The sequence below is a fragment of the Neoarius graeffei genome, chromosome 6 (genome assembly GCF_027579695.1).
Source record: "Neoarius graeffei isolate fNeoGra1 chromosome 6, fNeoGra1.pri, whole genome shotgun sequence".
NCBI classification, from domain to species: Eukaryota; Metazoa; Chordata; class Actinopteri; order Siluriformes; family Ariidae; genus Neoarius; species Neoarius graeffei.
Window position 1 is genome coordinate 80643650 of NC_083574.1, and position 25737 is coordinate 80669386.

Below are 25737 nucleotides of genomic sequence, written 5' to 3' on the forward strand. Positions count from 1 at the left end.
CAAAGTACTCATATTATTGCCCACGTCGAGCTTCAAATTAATCGCCAAGTGGCAAGGACCCTTCCAGGTAACATGGCGAGTCGGGGACGTCGACTATGAGGTGAGGCGAATGGATGGGGTGGGGCATTGCAAATTTACCACCTCAACCTGTTAAAACGTTGGAACGAGGGGGTCCCCGTGGCATTGGCGTCGGTAGTCCCAGAGAAGGCGGAGCTGGGGCCAGAGATAAAAAAGGTAACATCGCAAACCACTCCGGGAGCTTGGGAAGACCACCTCTCACTGGCCCAACTCACAGAGGTGGTCAAGTTGCAAAAGGAATTTTTGAATGTGTTCTCACCCTTTCCTGGTCGTACCCACCTCATAGAACACCACATTGAAATGCCCCCAGGGGTGGTAGTGCATAGCCGCCCTTACCGCTTGCCCGAACACAAGAAAAAGGTGGTTTGGGATGAACTCAAGGCCATGCTCAAAATGGGCATAATCGAGGAGTCCCACGGTGACTGGAGCAGTCCAGTGGTCCTGGTTCCCAAGACCCACGGGTCGGTCCGGTTCTGTGTGGACTATAGAAAAGTCAATGCTGTGTCTAAATTTGACGCATACCCAATGCTTCGCATTGATGAGTTGCTTGATCGGTTAGGTGCTGCTCACTTTTATTCGACACTGGATCTAACAAAGGGATATTGGCAGATGCCCTTGACTCCTCTATCCCAAGAGAAAACGGCCTTTTCCACACCATTTGGATTACACCAATTTGTCATGCTCCCTTTTGAGTTATTTGGGGTGCCTGCTATGTTCCAGCAGCTCATGGACAGGGTCCTCCACCCTCATGCTGCCTACACAGCTGCATACATGGATGACTGTGGCAGCGGGGGCGTGGTCAAGCATCGGTCTGTGAACGGAGGGCGGAGTCAAGGAAGGTAAGTGGCAGAATCACTGCACCTGATGTTAGTTAACCTGTGTTTGTGTGTCTTCCCCAGTGACCGCGCCCTATAAAAGGAAAGAGGGAGCAGAGGAAGGGAGCTCTCTCCCCAACCAGAAGACTCGTGTGTGTGCTCATGCATGTGTGGCTGGGAGAGTGTTTAAAGCTGAAAAGCTGAAAATAAAAAGGAGTTTTTAGAACTCAGTTCTGGCCTGCTGTACTTCTGTGCTCCACCCACCCGCTGATTGCTACAGTGGTGCCGAAACCTGGGATCAGAGCACAGAGGAGAACAGCCCATGGAGTCCTCCCCCTTCCAGGACCTGATCCATGCCCTTGCCACGGCCCAATAGAGCCAGCACCAGGCGCTGATCGCCCTCCGGAAGGAGCAGGAGCAAAGGTTCGAGGCCCAGGTGCTGGCGCAGCACGAAGATCGCCAGGCGTTCCGGCACCTACTCGCATCGGCGGGGTCCACCACCTCCATGGGCCCTCCCCACCTCACCCTAATGAAGATGGGCCTGTACGACAACCCCAAAGCCTTCCTTGCACTCTTTGAGCAGGCAGCAGAGGCCTGGGGCTGGCCAGTAGAATGGCGCGCCTCCTCCCCCTGTTAACGGGCGAGGCGCAGCTGGCCGCGCTACAGCTCCCCGCCGACAGCCGGCTGGCCTCCGCCGACCTCTGCCAGGCTGTTCTCCAGCATGTGGGGTGCACCCCGGAGCAACAATGACAGCACTTCCGCGCTCTGCGCCTGGAGGAAGTCGGCCAGCCGTTCGTGTTTGGCCAGCAACTCTGGGATGCCTGCCGGCAGTGGCTGAGGGCCGACAACCGTGACGCCGAGGGAATCGTCGATCTGGTGGCGCTGGAACGATTCATCGCCCGACTTCCCAAAAGAACAGTGGAGTGGATCCAGTGCCATCGCCCGGCGTCGCTGGATCAGGCCATCGAGCTGGCGGAGGACCATTTGGCGGCTGTTCCGATGGCAGGACAGCATGTCTCCTCTTCTTCCCTCTCTCTCTCTCTCTCTCTCCCCCCTCCCCTTCTGTTCCTCATCCTCACCCCATTCCCCCACCACAGAGGCGGGGGTCAGCTCCACCTCAGCTGGCCTGCCGCACCCACAGTGCCCTATCGTTTCCCACTTCCGTGTCTATCTCTCCCCCCCCTCAGGTGAGTGAGCCCCGGAACACCGGTGCAGAGAGAGAGCCCGGGCCGGTTTGCTGGCGCTGCAGGGAGCCGGAGCACCTCCAGCATCAGTGCTCAGCAATGGAGGTGGGCGCGGTGGTCTGGATCCCCGACGCTCCAGGGACCGCCCTCGATCGGGCCAGAGCATATCGCATACCGGTGAGTATCCAAGGGGATACGTATCAGGCTTTGGAGGACTCCGGCTGTAATCGGACCTCAATCCACCAAAGTCTGGTGCAAGACGAGGCATTGGGGAGAGCACAATTGGTGAAGGTGTTGTGTGTGCACGGGGATGTTCACAACTACCCTTTAGTGTCGGTCCACATTCTATTTCAAGGGGAGAAATTTAGAGTAAAGGCGGTGGTTAATCCTTGCCTTACCCACTCGATAATTTTGGGGACTGATTGGCTGGGATTTCGGGAATTAATGACTCATTTAGTGAAGAGTGGGGCCTGCCGTAGTTCAGCAGGGGGAGGTCCCGGTGTGGCACTGGCGGGAGCAGTTGTCACAGAGCCGTCTACGTCATCACCACGTCAGAGTGAGGAGCCGCCGGCTCCTCCTCCCTCTCTCGGGGAATCCCTCGCGGATTTTCCGTTATAGCAGTCGTGACGAGACACTGCAGCATGCATTTGACCAAGTGAGAGTAATCAATGGTCAAACGCTCCAGCCAAATGCCACCCCGTCCTTCCCCTATTTTTCCATTATGAAGGAGAGCTTATACAGAGTGACGCAGGACACTCAGACTAAGGAGCCGATCACACAGCTTTTGATCCCAAAGAGCCGCCAGGAATTTATATTCCAGGTGGCTCACTTTAATCCCATGGCTGGACACTTAGGGCAGGATAAGACACTAGCCCGAATAATGGCCCGGTTATATTGGCCAGGGATTCACGGCGATGTCCATAGGTGGTGTACGGTATGCTGTGAATGCCAGTTAGTAAATCCAGCGGCCATTCCAAAAGCGCCTTTGCGCCCCCTGCCATTAATTGAGACCCCCTTCGAAAGAATTGGGATGGATCTCGTCGGGCCATTAGATCGGTCAACACGAGGGTATCGCTTTATTTTAGTTCTGGTGGACTATGCAATGCGATATCCACAAGCAGTGCCTCTTCGCAATATCTCAGCACATAGTATTGTGGAAGCACTCTTCCACGTCATCTCCCAAGTTGGAATCCTCAAAGAGATTCTGACTGATCAAGGCACTACGTTTATGTCATGCACACTGCGCGAACTGTATGGGTTACCGGGAATTAAGCCAATCCGCACCAGCGTGTATCACCCACAAACGGATGGCTTAGTCGAATGGTTTAATTGCACCCTCAAAAACATAATTAAAAAGTTTGTACGTGAGGACGCACGCAACTGGGATAAATGGCTCGAACCCTTGTTATTCGCAGTGTGAGAGGTCCCACAAGCCTCCACGGGGTCCGCCCTGTTCGAATTATTATATGGGCGTAAGCCACATGGCATCCTAGATGTACTGTGGGAAAATTGGGAGGAGGAACCTTCAACAAGCAAAAACGAAATTCAATACGTTATCAGCCTACGCATAAAACTCCACACACACACCTAACCCAGGAAAATTTGCGGCAGGCCCAAGAATGGCAAATCCGCCTGTACGACAGGGGCATGCACCTTAGGGAGTTCGCACCGGGAGATAAAGTACTCGCGCTGTTGCCCACGTCGAGCTCCAAATTGATCGCCAAGTAGCAAGGACCCTTTGAGGTTACACGGCGAGTTGGGGATGTTGACTATGAGGTGAGGCGAACGGACAGGGGTGGGGCGCTACAGATTTACCACCTCAATCTGCTCAAACTCTGGAACGAGGAGGTCCCCGTGGCATTGGTGTCATTGGTTCCGGAGAAGGCAGAGCTGGCGCCGGAGGTTCAAAAGGGAACGTTGACATCACTTACCTGTTAACGCGGTGTCTAATTTTGATGCGTACCCAATGCCTCATATTGATGAGTTGCTCGATTGATTAGGCACGGCTCGTTTTTATTCGACACTGGATTTCACAAAGGGATATTGTCAGATCCCCTTGACTCCGCTATCCCGAGAGAAAACGACCTTTTTCACACCATTTGGCTTACACCAGTTTGTCACACTTCCTTTTGGGCTGTTTGGGGTGCCCGCTACATTCCAGCGGCTTATGTATAGGGTCCTCCGCCCCCACGCCACCTATGCAGCCGAATACCTGGACGATATTATAATCTATAGTAATGACTGGCCGTAGCATTTACAACACTTAAGGGCCATCCTTAGGTCACTGAGGTGAGCAGGTCTTACAGTCAACCCAAAGAAGTGTGCGATTGGGCAGGTGGAAGTATGGTATCTGGGCTTCCACTTGGGCAATGGGCAGGTGCGTCTCCAAATTAATAAGACAGCAGCGATTGCGGCCTGGCCGAGGCCCAAGACCAAAAAGGGGGTGAGACAGTTCCTGGGGCTGGCTGGCTACTATCGTAGGTTTATACCTAATTATTCGGACGTCACCAGCCCGCTGACTGATCTCACTAAAAAGGGGGCACCAGATCCGGTCCAGTGGATGGAGCAATGCCAGCGGGTTTTCTCTGAGTTAAAGGCTGCACTGTGTGGGGGGCCACTTTTACACTCCCCTGACTTTTCTCTCCCCTTTATGTTGCAGACGGACGCGTCGGACAGGGGGCTGGGGGCTGTTCTGTCCCAGGAGGTGGAGGGGGAGGATCGCCCAGTGCTGTACATCAGCAGGAAGCTGTCGGTGTGTGAGGGCCGCTACAGCATGATAGAAAAGGAGTGCCTGGCCATCAAGTGGGCGGTCCTCTCCCTCCGCTACTACCTACCGGGACGCCCTTTCACCCTCTGTTCGGACCACGTGCCCCTCCAGTGGCTCCACCACAATCACCCGTTGGTATCTGGCACTCCAGCCCTTTAACTTCAAGGTGGTCCACAGGCCGGGGGCGCAGATGATCGTGGCAGATTTCCTCTCCTGTTGGGGGGGGGGGGGGGGAGTTGGCTGCAGGCCGGACGGCTGCCCGGCCTGAGTCGGGCGGTGGGGGTATGTGGCAGCAGGGGCGTGGTCAAGCATTGGTCTGTGAACGGAGGGCGGAGTCAAGGAAGGTAAGTGGCAGAATCACTGCACCTGATGTTAGTTAACCTGTGTTTGTGTGTCTTCCCCAGTGACCACGCCCTATAAAAGGAGAGAGAGAGCAGAGGAAGGGAGCTCTCTCCCCAACCAGAAGACGTGTGTGTGTGTGTGTGTGTGTGTGTGTGTGTGTGTGTGAGAGAGGCTGGGAGAGTGTTTAAAGCTGAAAATAAAAAGAGTTTTTGGAACTCAGTTCTGGCCTGCCGTACTTCTGTGCTCCACCCACCCGCTCTGATCACTACAATGACATAATAATCTACAGCCATGATTGGCCATGGCATCTGGAACATCTGAGGGCCATTCTAAAGTCGCTGAGACATGCAGGTCTCACAGCTAACCCGAAGAAGTGAGCAATTGGGCAAGTGGAAGTACAGTATCTGGGGTTCCACTTGGGTCATGGGCAGGTGCGTCCCCAAATTAACAAGACTGCCGTGATTGTGGCCTGCCTGAGGCCCAAGACCAAAAAGGGGGTGAGACAGTTCCTGGGGCTGGCTGGCTACTATCGTAGGTTTATACCTAATTATTCAGACGTCACCAATCTCACTAAAAAGGGGGCTCCAGATCCAGTCCAGTAGACAGAACAGTGCCAACAGGCTTTCACTGAGGTAAAAGCTGCACTGTGTGGGGGGCCACTTTTGCAGTCCCCTGACTTCTCTCTCCCCTTTATTTTGCAGACTGACGCATTGGACAGAGGACTGGGGGTCATTTTGTCCCAGAAGGTGGAGGGTAAGGAGCGCCCCGTGCTGTACATCAGCCATAAACTCTCGATCCGTGAAAGCAAGTACAGCACCATCAAAAAAAGGGTGTCTTGCCATCAAGTGGGCGGTCCTTGCCCTCTGATACTACCTGCTGGGGCACCCTTTCACTCTCTGTTTGGACCACGTGCCCCTTCAGTGGCTCAACCACATGAAGGATGCCAGTGCGTGGATCACCCGTTGGTATCTCACCATCCAGCCATTTAAGTTTGAGGTGGTCCACAGGCCGGGTGCACAGGTAATGGCTGTGGACTTCCAGTCCCATCGGGGGGGGGAAGTCTGCTTCAGGCCAGACGTCTCCCCAGCCTGAGTCAGGCGGTGGGAGTATGGTGAAACGGGGGCATGGCCAAGCGACAGTTTGTCAATGGAGGGCAGGGTTGGGGAAGGCAAGTGGCTAAGTCATTAGACCTGGTGTCAATTAATGTGGGCGTGTGTGTTTGTTGCAGGGATGGAGCATAAAAAGAGGGGGAAAGCAGAGAAGAGCTGACTCCCGACCAGAACGTGTGTGTGTGTGTGAGTGAATAAATAAAATAACACGAGTCAAGCTGAAAAGCTAAACACAATAAAGTTTGCAAGAACTTCAGTTCCTGCCTGCCGTGCTTCTGTCCCACATCAGCGATTTACTACAACTATATATTAACTTTGTTGATTATGAGAAAGCGTTTGACAGTGTGAACAGAGAAGCTATCTGGAAACTTATAAGGCATTACGGAATACCCACGAAGCTGGTAAATCTAGTTAGGAACAGTTACGAGGAAACAAAATGCAGAGTGGTACATGAGGGACAACTTACAATTTGAAATCAAGACTGAGGTCAGAGAGGAATGCCTCCTCTCTCCTTTTCTCTTTTTACTTGCCATCGGCTGGATAATGAGGATAACTACTGAAGGGAGGAAAACTGGAATACAATGGACATTGTGGTCACAACTCGATGACCTTGATTTATAATAATAATACATTTTATTTATAAGCGCCTTTTAATACACTCAAGGACACTGTACAATGAATAAAAACAATAAATAAAATCAACATACATAAAAGAAACAATGGAAAGTGTAATAGAAGTTAAAATGAGTGAGCAATCTCAAACAGGTGAGTTTTGAGTTTAGACTTGAAGATGGGGAGAGAGACAGAGTTACAGATATGAGGAAGCAGAGAGTTCCAAAGGTGGGGAGCAGAGCGGCTGAAAGCTCTGCTCCCCATGGTGCTGAGATGGGCAGAGGGGACAGTGTGATAGATGGAAGAGGAGGAATGAAGGGAATGGGCTGGAGTGGCGATGTGAAGGTGGTCAGACAAATATGGAGGGGCGAGGTTGTGGATGGCCTTGAAGGTATACAGGAGGAGTCTGAATTCTATACATTGCTTGACCGGGAGCCAGTGGAGTAGCCGGATGAAGGGGGCGATGTGGTGATAACAGCGGGTTTTAGTGATGATACGGGCAGCAGAGTTCTGGACCAGTTGGAGTTTATGGAGGGACTTTTGAGGGAGGCCAAAAAGAAGAGAGTTGCAGTAGTCAATCCGGGAGGCCACAAGGCTGTGAACAAGGATGGAGGCAGTATGGAGAGTGAGAGAGGGGCAGAGTTGATTAATGTTATGTAGATGGAAGTATGCAGAGATGATAATGTTATTGATGTGGGATTGGAAAGATGGTGTGCTATCGAGGATGACACCCAGGCTGTTAACCTGAGGAGAGGAGGAAACTAAGACGTTGTCAATGGTGAGGGAAATGGTGTCAGGTTTAGACAGTATGGATTTGGTGCCAATGAGGAGGAATTCAGTTTTATCGCTGTTTAATTTTAGGAAATTTGAGGTGAACCAGGATTTTATTTCAAATATGCAGGAAGTGAGGGAGGAGGGAGGGAGACAGGAGTCCGGTTTGCAGGATAAGTAGAGCTGAATGTCATCCGCGAAGCAGTGGAAATGAATGTTGAATTTGTGGAAAATGTGGCCAAGGGGAAGGCAGTTTTGAGTTAAATGTGTGTGTAGCTGGCTGGCGACTATTTTCTCAAGAATTTTGGAGATGAATGGTAAGTTAGAAATGGGGCAGAGATTATTGTAGTTACTGGGACCTGAACCAGGTTTTTTCAGCACTGGAGTGACTGCTGCAGTTTTGAATTGTGATGGAACAGTGCCAGTGGAGAGTGAAAAGTGAATAATGGCAGATGTGAGGGGAAGCAATGAGGAGAGGCAAGATTTGACCAAGATTGTGGGAAGGGGATCAAGCTGACATGTAGAGGGCTTGGATTTAAGGATAAGGTCAGAGATTTCAGAGGCATCAGGAAGTTGAAAACTGGAAAATGGCTGGCAATGCGGGAGAAATTCATAAGGGGAGAGAGGCATTGGATTTAAACACAAGTGCTGGTGAATATTGTGTATTTTTTCACCAAAAAAAACAGTATTAGAGATTTACAGGTGTCAGTTGAGTACAAATGGGGTAGGGAGTAAGATGACTGGAAGATTTTATTGAGGAGCGAGAACAGTGTCTTAGTGTTTCCTTCATTGAAGATGATTAAACCAGTATAGTAGTTTGATTTGGTATGATCAATGGAGTCCTTGTAAAGTAGAATATGGATTTTGTGCATATCTTTATGAACAGTGAGACCAGTCTTTTTGTAGAGTCGCTCAAATTGTCGACCTTTGGCTTTCATTGTCCGGAGCTTGGGGGTATACCAGGGAGCAGCTGAAGAGAAGGAAACAGACCGTGTTTTCACTGGGGCAAGAGAGTTGAGAATGTTTTGCAAGCCGTTGTAGTGTGCTCCCAGTTCATCAGGGTTGGAAAGATAGTCCGGGATCAGAAGATTGTTGATATTGGAACAAAGAGTGTCTATATTAATATCCTTCATATTCCGAAATGAAGTGAGACGTGAAGACTTAGTTACAGAAAGGCAGAGTACGACATTAAATGTAAAGAGGAAATGATCGGTAACAGGAAGTTCATTGGCAGAGCAGTTCAAGAGGGTGAGACCAGAGCAGCAGATCAAGTCCAGAGTGTGTCCTTTTTTTTCCTTTCGTTTATTTAAAAGGGACAATGCACATTAATCAACATCTCCATCTGAATTAAAAATGTAAATGTGCCAGAGTTAGCAAATTAGCTAATTTTCATCTGTAGTCCCTTGGCAGGTCAGTAGAGCAACATAAAACAACAACAAAAAACAATACAAGCACCCAGCGCAAGAATGAGTAATTTTGCATAACAGTGATGTGTGACCTGAGGGCTATTCATGGTGACAAGACTGGTTAATTTTGATCCATTTCTTAAAGGTCCCATGGCATGAAATTTTCACTTTCTGAGGTTTTTTAACGTTAAAATGAGTTCCTCTGACCTTCTTAAGTCACCCCAGTGGCTAGAAATTTCATAATGTGTAAACCAAACTATGCCCAACATTTGAGAATAGCGCGTCAAAACGGCACGTTGATAAACTCTTCCCTTGCCTACGTCAGCAAGGGAGATGATCCCCACGCCCCCCCTCTGGATTCCCACCCACTGTATGGATTGCCCGCCCAACTCAAAAGTTGCTGTTTGTCCCACCAAGCCTACTGCGCATGCGCGAAGCCTACTGCGCATGCGCAGAACACATGACTACATTTTGTAGCCCATAGAAGACACAACATGGAAACTGCGCTGTACATGGATGTGACAACACAGAAAGGAGTCTGTTTTTACTGCCGATGGGAGAGCCCCTGAAGACGCAGTGGCTTAATTTTATTTACTTCAATAATACGCCGTCGAGTCTACCTAAGATGGTGTATGTTTGTCAGAAGCATTTTCCTGAGGAATGTTTCCACAACTTGGGACAGTAGGGCAGGTTTTGCACATCAACTGTCACTGAAGCCTGGGTCTGTGCCAAGCATCCCTGCCGCATCAGCAACAAACACCGAACAAGTAAGTGTATAACTGGTCGTTTTGCCGTGTTTTAAAATCGGTGCGTTAGCCTAGCAATGGCTACATTAGCTGTGCAGCTAACTGCTTCCTCCAGTTAGCCAGATACATGGGCTCAAGTTGTACCATTTTTTTAGACAGGGCGGACGGACCAGGGCATTTGCCCGCCTGGCCGTGCCCGACGAGGAGCGCTCTCGGCCGGCTTGGGAGGCAGACGGCAGCCCCTCCTGGAAGTGCAGTTTTACCATGGGCCTCATGCCGAAAAAAATGACAAAGTCCTACTGCTCAGTTTTACCATGGGCCTCAGGCGGGAAAAAATGACAAAGTCCCAGTTTTACCATGGGCTCGAGTTGTACCAATTTTATAGACAGGGCGGACGGACCAGGGCATTCGCCCGCCTGGCCGTGCCCGACGAGGAGCGCTCTCGGCCGGCTTGGGAGGCAGACGGCAGCCCCTCCCCCTCCCCCCATGGCACGCCTCCACCATCTACCCTTCCCCGCCTCCTGCTTCTCATTAGCAAAACGACGCACTGGGAAAAGCGCTGAAATGGGGCTTTCTCCCAGGAGGCTATATCTACATACCGAGGGTTCATTTCGAGAAAGGCTTCGGATATAACATCCGGAAGCCTCCACGAGCCCGTTTAAAGCATCAACAAACCACCATGCCATGGGCCCTTTAAGTCTGGTTTTAAAAGTTGTATAATTTGAACTTTCCCTTACCTCACAAGGAAGACTATTCCAGTAGTTAGAGGCCCTTACTGAGAAGACTGTATGCCCAAGTTTACTATATCTGCGTTGTATCATACAGTCTCCTCGGGTGGTTGCCCTAGTTGCCCTGCCACTACCATCCATCTGCTTAATAAATTCACTCAATGGGGGAGGTGCAAGCCCATGTAATATCTTAAAAATTAGGCAAGCATCTAAAACATGTAAAAAACTATCAAAATTAAATAAATTGTACTTCTTAACAACATGATGGTGGTGATAGCTGATTGTTTTTTTGTCAAGAACTTTAAAAGTTTGCTTATATAGGACTTCTATTGGTTTCAAAGTTGTCTTATGTGTGTGTTGGAAAATGTATGTATTGATGGAATCCAAAACTCTCAAGGCATGATGAAAAATCCCTGGTAAGAGGCAAATTACTATTATCTATATGTATGTTGAACCCCCAAAAATATTACATTTGGCGAGAGAGTGGATAGATGGGTGAGTAACGGGGCAAAATCATTTAAAAAGTCACTGTGAAGCTTAGGTGGGCGGTAGACTGTAGCAACAATGGTTGTAATAGGTCCAGGCAGCTTAAACGTAATGTATTCAAATGAACTAAAGGGAGGCAAAGATACTGGAAGGGCTTTCCACTTCTCACGGTGAATTATCGCGAGACCCCCTCCCCAGCCATTGCCACGGGGATGGCACGGGAGGAGTGGATTCATTCAGTTGAAAAAAGACATTGGGCTGTTGCCAAGTTTCTGTTAGACAAAGAAAGTCAAGCTTATGGTCAGTGAGGAGATCCTGAATGAGATGTCCTTTGCTTGTGAGTGAGCGGATGTTAAGCAGACCGAAGTGGACAGTGATGTTGTCAAGTTTGGCAGAAGCATTAGCCGACCTAGCTAGGCTGACTAATGCATGGCGGTCAACAGTCCGGCTGGAGTTTGACAGGATGGCGAGAGGTGGATCAGAACACTGCAAAAAATTGAAAGCTGAATTTTAGGAGAAAATTACTTAATACTAATTTTTGACAAAAAATACTAATATCTTGCTGCAGGGACAGATATTTTTACTTGATAAGACATCTTAGAATAAGTTGGTTGCAATCTAGAACTAGGTTTAATAATGTCAGAATTGGTGTCTTGTATTCTTATAATAGGAAATGCTAGATCGTTTCAACTATTTTCAAGATATTTTATCTTACTAAGATATCATTTTTTGCTGTGAAAGAGTTTATTGTTTTGGAGATGTCATGGAGGAAATTCCTGCGAGACCCATGATGGATGCATCTCTGGCAGGGGAAGAGAGCGATGTCCGGGTGGTGGTGCAGCACTGGCGGTGGAGGCTCAGGCAAGTGTCAGCGGATCCACAATAGCTCAGTGGCTGTATAGCAAAATAAACCTGCCACGGTATGATGGCAGAGCGACAAGAACATCCAGACAAGCGCAGACCAGATACAAAACTTGCTGGTCCACATAACGACTGCAGCGGCCAGGTGCATCTGTGTAGCCAGGTGCTGTGTTCAAGCTGGTGAGCTAATATTTGCCCGCACAGACACAAAACGCAGAAGCGACAACTGAATCCGTGCTTATACAAGCAAAGTGACTGCTTTAACTCACACAAAAAAGCAATTATACAGTCCATGCAGGCCGTAAAACCATAAAAACACTAAGAATTTTCCGGTGAGCAGCAGCAGCAAGTCGTGCCAGTGTCCACTCAACCCGGAAGTTCCAATTCAATCCGATTTTGCTGATGACCTTGCTTTACTATCTTACAACCATTACCAGATGCAGAATAAGACTGATATATTGGCAACAACCTCTCTACAAGAAGGATTAAACATACACAAAGGAAAAAACAAAGCTCATGAGGATAAGTACAGCTAACAGTGAACCGGTTAAAAGAGATGGTAACAGACTCGAAGAAGTAGAAGCCTTCACCTGCAAGAATAGGCAAGGCAAGAATAGCCTTTTTGCAGCTCAAAAACATCTGGAGCTCAAAAGTATATCAACAGCAGACCAAAATAAGGATCTTTCACTCAAATGTGAAATCAATACTCCTCTATGTTTTGGAGTCATGGAGAATGACCAAAAATACGATCAGTAAAGTGTAGACATCTGTTAACAACTGCTTAAGAAAGATCCTGAAAATACATTGGCCCAATAAGATCAATAACAGAGATCTCTAGTCAAAAACTAACCAACTACCAATAGAAGAAGAAATTGGACAAAGACGATGGAAGTGGATTGGCCACACCCTGTGAAAGGCAGCATCAAACACCACCAGACAAGCCATTATGGAACCCCCAAGTGAAGAGAAGAAGAAGAGGCAGACCTAGGAACAGCTGGCATAGGGACCTTCACACAGACATGAGGAGGCTTGGGCACACATGGGCCAAGCTGGAAAGGATAGCTGAAGACAGAGTTGCTTGGAGAGCAATTGTCAATGGCCTATACCCCAGGAGGGGTGATAGGGCATAGAGAGAGCAATTGTCAACGGCCTATACTCCAGGAGGGGTGACAGAGCAGAGAGAGAGAGAGAGACATGAAATGTCCAGGTTTGCCACAGCAAAAGCAGGACCTGGTCTCATGGTGGTGTCTTCTCTCCTTGGGAGTGACACAGGTTCTGCCTAACTGCATGGGCTCCAGTTCAGGAGAAGCAGCAGCCTCAGATGAGGAAACAGCAACCTTAGGTTCAAACTTGAGGCTCCTTCTCAGGTTCTGTTGGTGTAACTGGTTACCCACCCAACCAGCAAAGTCCATCAGGCCATTCAGAGTCTAGGGGAGGTTGAGAGGGATGATCTCATCCAATATAGAGCTATTAAGTCCATGAAAACAAACGTGTCAGACAGGGCACCAGTATTCCAGTCCACAGCCACAGTCAAGGTACAAAACTCAATTGCAAAGTCATAAACCAGCCAGTTGCCTTGCTTGAGCCGCTGCATGAATCACTTTGCTGCCTCCTTGCCCATGGGTGACCAGTCAAAAACCTTCTGCATCTCTTCAAAGAATTCCTTGTACTTAGAATAACAGGGGGCACTAGGATCCCAAACTACTGTTCCCCACTCCTGAGCCCTTCCAGTCAGAAGCATGATAATATAGGCAACTTGAGAGCTCTTGGAAGGGAAAGCAGCGGCCTCAAGTTCCATCGACAAGGAGCACTTGGGAAAAGAATGAGCGGCAGGTCCCAGGCTCCCCATTGTAAGGTTGCAGGGCAGGCAGGCATGGCTCTCAGTGGGATTGCAGAGTCAGAACAGCCATTGGGACAACAGGTGAGCTGACAGATGCAGGTGCTGGCTGACTCGAGATTGAATTCTGAAGGATCTCCATCTAAGAGGAGAGTTTCTGCAGTGTCTCTGTGATGGTCGTCATACTCTGGACAGCCACAATCTCCTGCTGATGGTAACCCAAAATAGAGCCTTGGTGGGTCAGTGCTGTTTTTTTTTTTTTTTAATTTGGGTTTTTTTCACCTTTATTATCGGATAGGACAGTGTAGAGACAGGAAATGAGCAGGAGAGAGATGGGGAGGGATCGGGAAATAACCTCGGGCCGGAATCGAACCCGGGTCCCCGGATTTATGGTACGGCGCCTTATCCACCTGAGCCACGACGCCCCCAGTCAGTGCTGTTCTGACCGCATCCAAGTCTGCTGGGGCGATTCCTCTTGGCAGCATTGTTCTCTCATGAGCCAAATGGTCATAGGTGCTGGCGAGACCCAATAAGCAGACTCACATGCACAAAAGTTGAAGAAAAAGGTCTTTAATCTTTAAAACGCAAAGCACTGTAAGAGTGGAGCAGCAGCCAGGCAAAAGTCTGAAACCGAGATAATGGAAATGGGAGTTAGTGCCAAACAGGAAGAGTAGAAATTCCAAGACAAGTGTGGAAGCAGAAAAAAAGTCACAAAGTCCAGAGCACAACCCTGCAGTGGGAAAAATTTGCTCACAACACGGACGCAAAAAGTAAAAGAGTCCAGCGCGCACCCACAGCAGGAGAAATGTGCTCGTAGTCCCAAAAAAGCAAAGGTAATCACAAAAGGAAAGCAGAGTAATCCCAACATTCACAGCAAAGTAGCAAAATAATTAGGGTCCCAGGAAAAACTAGGACAATAATACAGGCAAAAAACATCGCACGAAGCAAAGACAATCCTGCATCAAGAGAATCTCCAAGCAGTGTAATATAGAGCCGTGGATGAGCTGGTGAGAGACAGATGTGCTGGCCACAGTGTGGGGAAGGCTCAGGGAAAACCAGGGAGTGGAGTGAAAAGCCCGGATCAGGACCTAGATGTTCCCGGCTGGCTCGTGACAGTATACATGCATTAATGTGATTAATTTGTGCCATAATTCATGTGGATTCCCTTCTCTCTTTCTCAGACAGCTGTATTGCTGATGTAAATAATGCCAACTGGACCAGACAGGTCAACTCAACATCAGCAGCCACTGAGTTTTGGGAGTAAGTGTCATGTACATGCAAATGTAGTAAAGCTTTTCATCAACATCATTTCAGTAGTTACAAAAATCCATATTATTTACTGAAACCAACTATGTATTAAATCCATACTGAGACACACAAGTTACAGAGAACACTATGCTATCACTTATTTTCATTATATTAATGTACAGGCGAAGAGTGCTTTCTATCTCCAAAGGTATTGATGAAGTAGGTAACATCAACTGGGAGATTCTCCTGTGTCTAATTGCAATTTGGATCATATGCTATTTTTCTCTATGGAAAGGAGTCAAGTCCACTGGGAAGGTATGTGTGCGCTTGGTTTCCATAATTGGCTATTCAAATAAGTTTGTTACCATTAAAACCATATCAGCTTCTGAACTCATTTATTCTTCTTTGCTCTAGTTCAGTTTCTCGTGCAATAGTTTTTAGTCACTAGGAATGGTTAAGTCATAAACACTTAAATGCAACATTGGAACTTGTTTTACATGACATTACTTAATGTGTTTTCCATCCACTGTTCTGAGGTGGTGTATTTCACAGCCACATTCCCCTATGTAATGTTGCTGGTGTTGCTGATTCGTGGACTGACTCTCCCTGGAGCCATGCAGGGTGTTATTTTCTACCTCTATCCTGACTTCCAGCGACTGTTGGAGCCTCAGGTGCTGTAAGCGCACAACACACAAATAGATACAGGACTAACAATTTACACAGTGTTACTTTTACAGACCTTGATTATTAATAATAATTGTATAATGGAATTATTTTAGTTGTCTGTTTGTTCTTGAAAGAAAAAAATCTATCTTCTGTATTAAAAGACGTTCTGAAGATTTACTTTTAAAAGTTTGGGTTAACTGCAAAATTTGACAAAAGCAAATTTATGGTAGATAACTGTTCATAAATTTACTTTCAAGTCCACTTAACAAAGTAAGTGTAGTGTATTACTCACTGCTTTTATAAATTTCTGTGTATTTGTGTGGGTGTGCAGGTATGGATGGAGGCAGCCAGTCAAATTGGCTTCTCTTATAGTATAGGTTTGGGAATACTGACTGTGTTAAGCAGCTACAACCAATACAACACCAAATGCTACAGGTGACCTGAACATTTTCTAACATAACATTTTGCTCCCATTCACCTATAAAATACTAGTCCCATTTCCAGAAAAGTTTAGATATTATCCAAAATGCAAGAAAAACAAAAATCTGTGATTTGATAATTCACATGAACCTTTATTTAACTAACAAAAGTATCAAGAAAAGATTTCCAAGACTTTTACTGACCAACTAAATTGTTTTCTTTCTTTCTTTTTTATATACATGAAATTAGAATTTGATGCCTGCAACACTCAAAAAAGTTGGAACAGAGGCAACATAACGCTGAACATAATACTGAGTTCATAGGATATTCAAGTAACACCATTGTGGAAGATTCTACGATAAGCAGGCTAATTGGTAACATGATTGGGTATCAAAGGAGCATGCACCAAAGGCTCAGTCGTTGCATGCAAGGATGGGTTCTTTGTGTGAAAATTTGTGAGAGAATTGTGAGTCAATTCAAAAAGAACATTTCTTAGTGCAAGATTTTAGGTCTTTCAAAATCTACAGTGCATAATATTGTGAAAAGATTCAGGGTATTCTGAGACTTTTCAGTGCTTAAAGGGTAAGGTTGGAAACCACTGTTGAATGTGTATGACCTTCGAGCCCTGAGGAGGCACTGCCTGAGAAACCGTCATGCTGATGTTATAGCTATCTGGGCACAAGATAGTTGGGAAAACAATTGTCACTTAACAGAGTCTGCCACTGTATCCAGAAATTTCAAGTTGAAACTGTATTATGCAAGGAGAAAGCCATTCATCAATTCTATGCAGAAATGCTGCCAATTTCTCTGGGTATAGACTCATCTCAAGTGGACTGAAAGACAGTGGAAACATGCTGCGATCAGATGAGTCCATATTTCAGCTTGCTTTTAGGAATAGCAGATATCGAGTTCTCAGTATCAAAGGTGAACATGTTTGTTATCAGAGAAAGGTCCAAAAGCCAACATCTGTGATGGTATGGGGTGCATCAGTGTCCACTGCATGGGAGAGTTGTACGTGTGTGAAGATACCATTGATATATTGGGGCATGTATTGGGATTTTTAGAGAGACATATTCATCAAGGCAACATCTCTTCCCAGGAAGTCCATGCTTATTTGAGCAGGACAATGCCATGCCTCATAGAGCATGGGCTACAACAGTATGGCTTTGTCAGTTATGGAATGCCTTTGCTTGACTGGCCTGCTGCCAGTCCAGACCTGTCTCATATCAGGGCCTTTCACATGATGTCACCATAACTCCAGATTTGTTTATGCAGCCATGTTGCTGGGCAAGCTTTGTGTTTGACAATGGCTGGCACAAGTGTGTGCAAGTAATTGTAAACCAAATTTAGTAAACATCTACAGATAAACTTGTAGAAGTTACACTTAAAAGAACAATGCCAGAGACATGTAGTGCTTTTGGATGTAATAACAAATGTGGGGATTAGCCTGGTTTAATTTTTCACCACTTCCTGGCGAACCCAGAAAGATGAGAAAAATGGCAAGCTACAGTTAAGCGGGAAGACTAGATGCCAACAAACCATTCTCGTGTATGTGGAGAACATTTTATATCAGGTTAATATGAAAACTCTGTGCACCTGTTATTTCTCCTCACACTTTTTCTAGCTCAAGGCCATTCAGTTATAAAACTCCCAAAGATCTAGATCTAGCCTAGGTATACTCAAGTTAACATTCAACAAGTCCAAAAATTGGCATAACATTGACATAACTTTGGTCTCGATAGTCAATCTTTTAACAGACTGCATGGTCTGGCATTACTCAGTACAGACTACTGATACATACACAAGCATGTCATACTTAGCAGCTCTACTGCACTACAAAAAAAAAAAAAAAACATAAAACAAAAAAAAAAAATACCCAAATGGCAAATGTATGAACATTAAACTCTATATCTGGATGTGGGCTTTGGACGCAATATATTTTATTACACCTTTTGCTTGATGAGACTATCAGCATGTTTGTTATGTACTGATGATGTAGACCAGGCTAAACACCATGAAATATGCTAGATCTAGCCCCTGGCTTGTTTATTACTGTTAGAAGTGCACATTTGAGCTTACCTTTTTCATAACAAGGTATTTTTCTTTATCAAGAATTTCCCATTACATTTCAGCATGCACAAACATTGCCTCAAAATATTGGTAGGCATCTGTATTTTTGTATGCTTTTAGCAACTTTTCAGTGTATTTAGAGGTCCCAAATACTAAACAGTTCAGGATGACGTAGGATCCCAAATCTGGTAATTGGTCTGCCATACACTTTTCAAGTGGAATAAATACATTTGTGAGTAAATTAAGACGCAGACGTCTTTATTTTTGCAACATGTACACTCAAGGACAGCGAAATTCCTCCTCTGCATTTAAACCATCTCAAGTACTGAACACACGCACACATGCCCAAAGGAGTGTGCAGAATAAATAATAAATACATACATTTTTGAGTAAATTGTATGGATCTGTGGTGCCTGCATGTTTTAGGTTTTGAATGTATCGTGATCTGCTGGTACAAGATAAATTTTTCATTGTTTCAGAGAGATTGTACTGACTGCAGTCATCTCGATTTTCATTATCAACTGGTGCAGCTATGTTTTTTTGTTTGCCTGGCAATATGAAAGATGCTGTGTGATTAAAAAAAAAAAATCTGTGACGTCAGTGAAAAGCCCCGATTGAGAATGTATGGTGCATCATGAAGAGGTGAATCAGACAATGGCGACCACGGCCTGTTGAGCAGTTGAAGTCTTGTATCAAGCAATAATGAACAAAAATTCCAATTGCAAAACTGCAACAATTAGCATCCTCAGATTCCATATGATTAAAACAGGGATGAGAATGAAAAATATTTAAAAAGTCTGAAAAAAACCAGGGGGTTGAGCGGGGCCCAGGGGGCAGGAGCTAATGATTTTTGGCTTTTTTTTTTTACCCCAAAACCATTAATTTTATCAGCAAAAGTTGCAATTTATTTGGAAATAAATTCCCCTTCTTGATGGACTACCAGGTGAAAATGATTAATATGGTACAAGAGACTTGTTTTTCATCAGTTCACATTTGATGATTTCAAAAAATCAATGCACCTTTTAATATAAACGAGCTCTACAGTATTATATTTCTGCATTTTTGCTATTCATGTCTTTGAATACTCTAATCCTTTAAAATGAAGTGCAAACCAGAAAAAAGTTCTATCATATAATTCTCTTAAGCGTTCTTCTGATGTTATCATGGTAGCAGGAGATCTTGCATATTAAGCAGGCAATATTCAACATCACTTATCACTTCCCTTTCAACTATTCTGTGTACTAACTAGGTTTTATCTGGACAGGATGTTGTGTAATGTAATACATATAGCATATGGTCAATTTGAAGATCAAGATGGCGATTTTGAATTAAAGAACAGGCATGTACAATTGGCATTACATATTGGGATTTTTTTTTAAATCAAAAACTATAAGTTCATCTCGGCCTAAAAAATTTGGGCAGACGCTCCCGTGCGGCACATGCCAACAATCCCCCCCCCCCCCCCCCCCCCCCCAATGAAATGAGCAATAAGTAGGAGAGTTATATATGGTATCATACCTAAAATTTTATCAGAAATATAGAAATGATACTATGATTCTCCCCAACATGCTACATTAGATAAGCTAACCCCATTTATAAAAAGATACACACTTATATATGGCGTGTATTTGATATACTAGTGCATCTCAAAAAATTAGAATACCATTAAAAAGTTCCTTTTTTTCATAATTTAATTCAAAAAGGTAAACTTTCATATATTCTATATTCATTATATGTAAAGTGAAATATTTAAAGCCTTTTTTGTTTTAATTTTGATGATTATGGCTTATAGCTCATGAAAATCAGAAATCCAGTATCTCAAATTATTAGAATATTCCCTAAGATCAATCAAAAAAAGGATTTACAATACAGAAACGTCCAACTTCTGAAAAGTATATTCATTTATACACTCAATACTTGGTTGGGGCTCCTTTACCATGAATTACTGTATCAATGCGATGTGGCATGGAGGTGATCAGTCTGTGGCACTGCTGAGGTGTTATTGAAGCCCAGGTTGCTTTGATAGTGGCCTTCAGTGTATCTGTATTTTTGGGTCGGGTGTTTCTCATCTTCCTCTTGACAATACCCCATAGATTCTCTACGGAGTTCAGGTCAGGCAAGTTGGCTGGCCAATCAAACACAGTAATATCATGGTCAGCAAACCATTTGGTAGTGGTTTTGGCACTGTGGGTAAGTGCTAAGTCCTGCTGGAAAAGGAAATCAGCATCTCCAAAAAGCTCGTCAGCAGATGGAAGCATGAAGTGCTCTAAAATCTCCTGGTAGATGGCTGTGTTGACTTTGGACTTGATAAAATACAGTGGACCAACACCAGCAGATGACATGGCACCCCAAATCATCACAGACTGTGGAAACTTCACACTGGGCTTCAAACACCTTGGATTCTGTGCCTCTCCACTCTTCCTCCAGACTCTAGAACTGTGATTTCCAAATTAAATGCAAAATGTACTTTCATCTGAAAAGAGGACTTTGGACCACTGAGCAACAGTCCATTTCTTTCTCTCCTTAGCCCAGATAAGGCACTTCTGACATTGTCCCTGGCTCAGGAGTAGCTTGATATTAGGAATGCAAAAGTTGTATCCCCTTTCTTGAAGATGTCTGTTTGTGATGGGTCTTGATACACTGACACCAACCTCAGTCCACTCCTTGTGAAGCTCTCCCAAGTTCTTGAATCAACTTTTCTTGACAATCCTCTCAAGAATGCGGCCATCCCTGTTGCTTGTGCACCTTTTCCAGCCACCCTTTTCAGCAATGACCTTTTGTGGCTTACCCTCCTTGTGGAGGGCATCAGTGATCATCTTCTGGACAACAGTCAAGTCAGCAGTCTTCCCCATGATTGTGGTTGTGTGTACTGAACTAGACCGAGAGATAGTGTTCATACTGTTTTACTCAAACTCAAAATGAAATATTCTAATATTTTGAGATGGGTTTTTTATGTTTTTGTACTGTATACCATACTGATTAAAATAGAAAAATGCTTGAAACATTTTAGTTTACATGTAATTAGTCTATAATATATAACATTTTCACTTTCTTAAATAAATGATGGAAAATATTGAACTTTTTCACAATATTCTAATTTTTTGAGATGCACTAGTATATGTGATATATATGATGTATATTCCTACATTATTTTACGGAAATCTTCAATAAGTTTGGTCTTTTCATGACAGCCTGTTGTAGACCTAAATAGCACATGAAATGACACTACTCACCTCAACATGTCTTTTACAATCATTTCCGTGGGCAATGCTGAAATCACTGTTGCAAACAGTACATCGCGCAAAATTGTCATTATTTTTTACCCTTATTAGACAGGGATATTCTTTTGTGTAATCTGAGGTGAAGTGTGTTTTTGTATTTTCGTTTTTTGGGGCGCGCGCTCTCTCTCTCTGCCATGACGATCCTGTAGGCTGCACTGACTCAACTGAAAACTTCGATCCTCGAGAAAAGAGATAAAAGCCTGCCCACACTGAAAGCTGATTGGCTTATTTTGCTGAGTAAACCAATCAGGATGCTCTTTGTCTAGCATGCGCTACATGAACAGGCACACACGCAGTCTCTCTCTCTCTCTCTCTCTCTCGCGCTCCGTCATATGCGCGATGCAGACATTAATGTTTCGCGTGCACGCTCTTGCTCGCTTGCTCTAGATTCCGGGAGATATTATCCAATTTGCGGGCATCAGGGAGCCACTATCAATATGCGGGAGACTCCCGGAACTTCCAGGAGACTTGGGATGTCTGCGTTATAAGGTGACCACAGATCGTTAACCATACACCCCCCCCCCCCCCCCCCCCCCCCCGAAAATTTCTCAACGAATTAACATCGATCTCAAAAATGATCATTTTGGTCTGAAACAGTCGGAAATCCGCCGATCAGTGGAAATTCTCATCCCTGTTAAAAAGTGTCATTAAAAGGAAAGATTATGCAATACAATGGTAATAATGCCTCAGTCCCAACTTTTTTTGAGTGACAATTATGTTGGTCAGTAAAACTACTGAATATATTTTCTTTGTACTTTTGTCAGTTAAATAAAGGCTCAAGTGAGTTAACAAATCATATTTTTGTTTTTACTGCATTTTGGAAAATATCCCAACTTTTCTGTAAATGGGATTAGTAATAATAATGTTTTGCACTAAAAACAAACAAACAAAATGGATTAACTTACATGTTATTAAAGGGTGATTATTAGGTCATTGATATAAATAAGCCTGATTAAATGAGCCCCCATAAGCTGAATATTTTACATTAATTATATATCATAATGCAGGTGTCTTACTTTAATAATAATAATTGTTTTAAAAAACAGTGATTTGTGTGTTAAGGCTAAAGCTGATGGTTTGTTAAGGTTAAGTTATGTGGTAAATGTTAGTTCTCTTTAATGGAAAACATGGTCAAATTATTGATACAAATCTACAGTTCCTTTCTGAGAGAAACAAACATTCAACTGTAAGCCATCTTGGGTTCAGCCATGCACAGTAAATAACAAATGTGATTATACTTGACTTCAGGCCATTGCTCAGTGTAGTACATTTGTCTTGCAAATAATCCCTTTCTTAAAAACACCAGCAACAAAAGTCCTACAGTGATGAAAAAAAGAACTATCTAGTCATCAGGAACTTCTCAGCCTCACTGGCTCGTCACTGGTTATAAAACTACTGAAAGTAAAATAAATCACAAATCATTTTAATTGTGATATAATCCAAAAAGGGCCTTATAGTTAGAGTTGTAGATAATAAAATATATTAGCAAGAATACCATAGATATTTTGCCTCATTGATTGTAATATAATCATGTATCTGTGTTTTAGGGACTGCTTTTGGCTGTGTCTGCTAAACAGTGGTACCAGTGTTGTAGCAGGCTTTGCAGTGTTTTCAGTTCTGGGCTTCATGGCTCATGTGCAAGGTGTTCCTATAGAGGATGTGGCAGAGTCAGGTATTACTTCTGGGGGGGAAAAAAGTGTGTGTGTAGTATATAGAGGATGTGACATGGTCGCATGAAGATAGGAAGTTTATCTTTGAGTGGTGAATGTATATTTCACAAGTGTGTGAAGCAAAGGAGTAATATATTTTTCAAAATGAGAAGATGAACTTCATACCTTCACACCACCATGTAATGTTCTTATGCCAATTAGTAAATCCCGCGGCCACTCCAAAAGTGCCTTTGCACCCCCTCACTTTGATCGAGACCCCTTTTGAAATAATCGGGATGGATCTCGTCGGGCCATTATATCGGTCAGCACGGGGATATTGCTTTATTTTAGTTCTGGTGGACGATGCAACGTGATATCCGGAAGCAGTGCCTCTCTGCAATATCTCAGCACGTAGTATTGCGTTAGCATTCTTCCATATTTTCTCCCAGGTCGGGATTCCGAAAGAAATCCTGACAGTCCAAGACACTACATTTACAGTCACACACACTACACAAACTGCATGGGCTATTGGGGATTAAGCCTATCTGCACCAGTGTCTGTCACCTACAAATGGATGGCTGCATAGTGGTGTAATGGTTAGCACTGTTGCCTCACAACAAGAAGGTTCTGGGTTTGATCCCAGTGGCCTGTGGGGGCCTTTCTGTGTGGAGTTTGCATGTTCTCCCCGTGTTCGTGTGGGTTTCCTCTGGGTGCTCCGGTTTCCCCCACAGTCCAAAGACATGCAGGTTAGGTTAACTGGTGACTCTAAATTGACCATAGGTGTGAATGGGAGTGTGAATGGTTTTCTGTGTCTGTGTCAGCCCTGTGATGACCTGGCGACTTGTCCAAGGTGTACCCCGCCTTTCGCCCATAGCCAGCCGGGATAGACTCCAGCTTGCCTGCGACTCTGTAGAACAGGATAAAGCGGCTAGAGATAATGAGATGAGACACTACGCAAACTGTATGGGCTATTGGGGATTAAGCCTATCTGCACCAGTGTCTGTCACCCACAAACAGATGGCTGAGTGGCTGCACGGTAGTGTAGTGGTTAGCACTGTCGCCTCACAACAAGAAGGTTCTCGGTTCGATCCCAGCGGCCTGTGGCGGGCATTTCTGTGTGGAGTTTGCATGTTCTCCCCATGTCTGCCAGGGTTTCCTCCAGGTGCTCCGGTTTCCCCCACAGTTCAAAGACATGTGGTTAGGTTAACATGGGGAGGCCTTGGGCTGAAATGCCCTTGAGCAAGGGACCTAATCCTTAACTGTTCCCTGGGCACTGTAGCATAGCTGCCCACTGCTCTGGGTATGCATGTGTGCTCATTGCTCACTTGCATGTGTGCATGCATGTGTTTACTGCTTCAAATGGGTTAAATGCAGAGAACAAATTTCACTGTGAGTGTGCATGTGACAAATAAAGGTTTCCTCTTCTTAGTATGCTGGCACATTGTCCAGATGAAGGATGAAACCATTTTCCCACAGCTGTACCCTATTTTTCCATATCCTTTCTTCTGACACCTATCCTTCTATCCTTTCTCGCAAAGTTTCTAGAGTCCGTTTGTAATAGTGTGGGTTCACTGGACCCCAATTCTTTAAAATTATATGTCCTTAACATCAAAGAAAACAATCAACATGGTCTTGAACTTTGACTTGCTTTATCAAACATTCTTCATCTTTGTTGAAGGTGTTTTCCAGTGCACTGGACTCTAGGTGGAGTAGTTTTTGGGTGACAAACACGTCGCAGTACTTGACCACCCTCCCTGTTCACGTTGTCTAGCACCATGTGACTTTTGTTTTCCTTCAAATCACACTTGCTCTTGAGGGAACCTGTCGAAGCTGCCCGGATGTGGGTGGAGCACAGAAGTATGGCAGGCTGTTGTTAGCGTTCAGATTTGTTTTTATTTGGCTTTTCAGCACAATACTTTCTCACTTGGGACAGACACTCAAACACACACACACCGTCGTGCTCTGGTCCCAATCTCTTGTCTTCTGCTCTCTTACTCATTTTATAGAGCGCCGTCACTGCAAGAGACACACAAACACACATTAATTGACAACAGGTGTAGTGATTTGGCCACTCACCTTCTCTGACTCCGCCCTCCATTCACAAACCGATGCTCAGCCATGCCCCCGCTGCCACATACTCCCACTGCCCGACTCAGGCCAGGGAGCCATCCAGCCTGCAGTGGACCCCCCCCCCCCTTCACAGGACAGGAAGTCTGCCAGCACCATCTGTGCCCCCGGCCTGTGGACCACCTCGAATTTGAATGGCTGGAGGGTGAAATACCAACGGGTGATCTGCGCTTTGGCATCCTTCATGCAGTGGAGCCACTGGAGGGGCGTGTGGTCCAAACAGAGGGTGAAAGGGCATCCAAGTAGGTAGTACCGGAGGACGATCCACTTGATGGCCAAGCACTCTTTCTCTATCATGCTGTACTTGCTTTCACGCATTGACAACTTTCAGCTAACATACAGCACAGGACATTCCTCCACCTCCACCTTCTGGGACAGAACAGCCCCCTGTCCGATGCATCCATCTGTAAAACAAAGGGGAGAGAAAAGTCAGGGGAGTGTAAAAGTGGCCCCCCACACAGTGCAGCCTTTACCCTAGAGAAAGCCTGTTGGCATTGCTCTGTCCACTAGACCGGATCTAGTGCTCCCTTTTTA

General features: G+C 45.3%; 1 protein-coding gene across 1 annotated transcript in view; it reads left to right on the forward strand.

Annotated features, from left to right (window-relative positions):
* The window catches only part of LOC132888104 (sodium- and chloride-dependent GABA transporter 3-like), a 71334-nt gene that overhangs the window by 31605 nt on the left and 13992 nt on the right, over positions 1-25737 (forward strand). Inside the window, exons 4-8 of the mRNA XM_060924097.1 lie at positions 14924-15002; positions 15173-15305; positions 15527-15661; positions 15988-16091; positions 22975-23099. Of these exons, the coding sequence (XP_060780080.1) occupies positions 14924-15002; positions 15173-15305; positions 15527-15661; positions 15988-16091; positions 22975-23099 (576 nt within the window). The remainder of the gene's footprint in view (positions 1-14923; positions 15003-15172; positions 15306-15526; positions 15662-15987; positions 16092-22974; positions 23100-25737) is intronic.